The sequence below is a fragment of the Triticum urartu genome, chromosome 7A (genome assembly GCF_056163025.1).
Source record: "Triticum urartu cultivar PI428250 chromosome 7A, HENAU_Tu73, whole genome shotgun sequence".
Taxonomy (NCBI): domain Eukaryota; kingdom Viridiplantae; phylum Streptophyta; class Magnoliopsida; order Poales; family Poaceae; genus Triticum; species Triticum urartu.
This window is the reverse complement of record NC_141879.1, coordinates 725,008,684-725,012,042: the sequence shown is the minus strand read 5'-3', so window position 1 is coordinate 725,012,042 and position 3,359 is coordinate 725,008,684. Positions and strand designations below refer to the sequence as shown.

The window sequence follows — 3,359 nt, the reverse complement described above, 5'->3', positions numbered from 1 at the left end:
TGCACCAATGAAAGTTAGATCTAGTAATGTTGAGCTGAGCTTCGGTCCTTAATGCGACCTAAAGCAGTTTAAGTGATACGTGTCCTAGTTTTCTACGGAATGTGATCCCTGCCTGTTGTCACATCAAGCCTAGTCACCCATTTGACAGATGCGGCACGCGGAGCTCGCTGAGCGTATGTTACATATGCACATGCTCTAACATGTCGATTAGGTCCCCGCCAAAAAAACATGATCATTAGGTGTATTTGTTTCTAAGGTAAATTCCAAATTGTTAGGTACAATAGTATATTTCCTTTTAACCAGATGGCAATTGCACACCTTCTGAATCGAAAGGATTGGGTAAGTGAGTTACTACGCTTGTACTGTGTGTTAAAAAAATGGAAGGATTGTCAATCCTGTAATCAACGTTGTAGCCATGAGCATTTTAGTCCCGTATTATTTCTAAAACAGTGACTGGGTCGCCACGCATGAAAACTACACCAGGAACAGAGACTACATTTACTAGGACTAGCGGTATAGGATTTTTTTTAAAGGGTGTGGCTAGGTCTCGATCGACTGAAACTGAACCAAATCTAAGAGGGTGTTTGTTTCCAAAGATTTATTGGTTTAGGGACTTAAAAAAGTCTAAGTCTCATCTAAACCAAACAGGAGGGACTTATAGGGACTTAAAATGGGCATTTGGGACTTATGAAATAAGACTCTCAAAGAGGAACTTATAGGGATTTATAATTATAGTATGGTCTTATAGAGACTTATAAGTCCCAGGAACCAAACAGGTAGGGACTTGGGACTTATAAGTTGGGACTAAAAAAAGTCCTACGACTTATGAACCAAACAGGGCCTAAGTCAAATGACATAACTTGCAAGAAAGCAAAAAAAATATATCCACGTATCTTCATGTAAGATCCCACGAATATAGCATCAACTGAGACTTGGTAATCCACTGAGATTTAGCAATCCGGCTTTTTGAAACCCACATGTGAGAAAAGCCGAGCAGATGGATATAGATGCATACGCATCCGCTAGCTTCACGAGGAAAATTGTGTATATATGTACCCCACCGACCTGCCCCTCTTGGATAACCCAGCTACCAAGCAGCAGTAGCACCTCGATCAACACACAACACAAGGCAATATGCGTTCAGCTCGCCACCTCCACCTCCCGGTCTGGGCCCTCCTTCTCCTCCTGCACTTCTCAGCCTTCGTCCCGGGAGCCAGAGGACAGCAAGAAACCGGTGAGCAAAAAATTTCTATAGATTAACTCTTGTCTTAATTAACTCTTCCGCCATTGATTAATTCCTAACGAGTACTTACATATCTTGCATGCAGACGATGAGTCGGAGTTCAGCTACGACTGCGGGTCGGAGAACGGGCCGGAGAACTGGGGCAAGATCAAGGAGGAGTGGGCGACATGCGGCACCGGGCGGATGCAGTCGCCCATCGACCTCTCCGACCGCCATGCCGCACAGGCGCCGAACCTCGGGTACCTCAACCACTCCTACCGCTCTGCCAAGGCCTCCATCGTCAACCGTGGCCATGACATCGCGGTGACGTTCCAGGGCGATGCCGGGAGCTTGTGGATCAACGGCACTGCTTACCACCTCAGGCAGGTACACTGGCACTCCCCCAGCGAGCACCATCTAAACAGCCACCAGTACAGCCTGGAGCTCCACATGGTTCACCTCAGCACCGAGAACAAGGCTGCCGTGATCGGCCGCCTCTATAAGATCGGTAGGCGCGACCATTTCCTGCACAAGGTACGTAATTTTGTCCAACTCCAGTTCTTTTTTTCTTCTAAATCCTTGGCCGGATTTGAACCAATCCGTTGCATGCAGCTAGAGCCTTACCTGCGGAGGATGGCAGGCACGAAGGAGAAGGAGGAGAACGTCGGCGTGGTGGATCCCTGGGAGGCGAGGGACGATGGTGAAGCCTACTACCGGTACACGGGCTCCCTAACCACGCCGGCGTGCGGCGAGGGGGTCATCTGGACCGTCATCAAGAGGGTACCTAGCTTGCTACGTTGTTAATGACTTTTACCGACCACATTTAGACCATGAATGCTAAACTTACTGACATACGGTCACTAACGCCCCCGATATTCTCTATCCAAATTTTAAAAGTAAGTATGTGCTTTTGCAGGTTGCTACCGTGTCGACTCACCAATTGAAGCTTCTCACGGACGCTGTACACGATGTAATTACGTTATTCTATTGATTAATTTCCTCAATCTTTTTCAAGAAAGCAAAGTGCATATATTTGTTTGTTTGTATTGGGCGTAGGGCTTTGAGATGAACGCGAGACCCCTTCAGAAGTTGAATGGCAGAGATATCAGCCTTTTCTGCGCTCATGATGACCACGAACGCTATTACGCTGCTGCTGATTATTAATTATCTCTATACTTGAGCCAACCTGACGGATTGATAGCATGTATGTTAATGTAAGATAATATCAGTATATATCTTCATTTGACTAGCTTACAATTGTCGGCGAATAATTGTTTCTACTGAAAACTATATATTCAGGTGTTGGCAATGGCGAACAAGAGCAATGACATGGAACATTGCAAACGATCGTGACTCTGCCACAAGCAGGGATGTTTGTTGGCCTTAGCATGGTTCTTATAGTTCCCTAATAAAGTCAAAGTCATAGACGTGTTGTTGTTGTTGTTATCTTCAATACTTGGATAATTAAGAGTCTAATCTAGTATGCTATGTTATTTGTGTCTTCTTCCTTCTATTGCAATAAAAAGCACGTCACTCACGGCATTGCCATTTTCTTGACAACATGTGCTAGACCATAGTTTCTTGGAATCATTGCATAACATATCCAGTCTAGTGTGTCATTATATTATGTAGTATCATTGTCATCTTTAAGTTCAATGTTTCGTTCTTTTCAGTTTTTATTTAAATTTATGTATTAGTATCCTTCAAGAAAGTGTGCTACAGATCTCTATATTTGTTCCCCTTCCTTCTTTACCACACTATATAGACGGGCTTCTACACCCAGTTGGGTGAGATTGTGCTACTATATTCGTTGTTGTTGGCTTGGTATCATGCATGTGCATGACATGCACGTTTTTCTTAAAATTAATTCTTGGATCTTATCATGAATGTGGACCATGCATGCTGCATGCATGTGATGGACTAGGCAGTTTGCACACACCAGGGGATGTGCATGGGCCAGCCAATAATGCCATGCATTATAGCACACCTGTGAGTCGCAATTCACAAAAGGACCGTCCATACAGCATCTCCCACAGGCTACACGAGATGGGATGCAGGAGCATCTCCCGTACGACGTCGTGCTCAGTTTTCCCGGGCCCTTGTCAATTATCCGTGCGTCTAGGTAGGACCCGGAGAT

At 45.0% G+C, this 3,359-nt stretch overlaps 1 protein-coding gene across 2 annotated transcripts; it reads left to right on the top strand.

Annotated features, from left to right (window-relative positions):
* Positions 1-1,068: 1,068 nt before the first annotated feature.
* LOC125521980 (alpha carbonic anhydrase 7-like) lies at positions 1,069-2,888 on the top strand. 2 transcript variants are annotated; one of them, XR_007289554.2, is made up of 6 exons: positions 1,069-1,234; positions 1,329-1,756; positions 1,835-2,002; positions 2,139-2,192; positions 2,279-2,436; positions 2,522-2,888. XR_007289554.2 is itself a non-coding variant. In XM_048687044.2 (6 exons), exons 1-5 carry the CDS (start codon positions 1,135-1,137, stop codon positions 2,384-2,386), a joined length of 858 nt encoding a protein of 285 aa, XP_048543001.2. In that variant the 5' UTR covers positions 1,069-1,134; the 3' UTR covers positions 2,387-2,426; positions 2,522-2,888. The 2 variants fall into 2 exon arrangements, 1 of the variants encoding a protein (XP_048543001.2); XM_048687044.2 differs by having other exon boundaries at positions 2,279-2,426.
* The last annotated feature ends 471 nt before the right edge of the window (positions 2,889-3,359 follow it).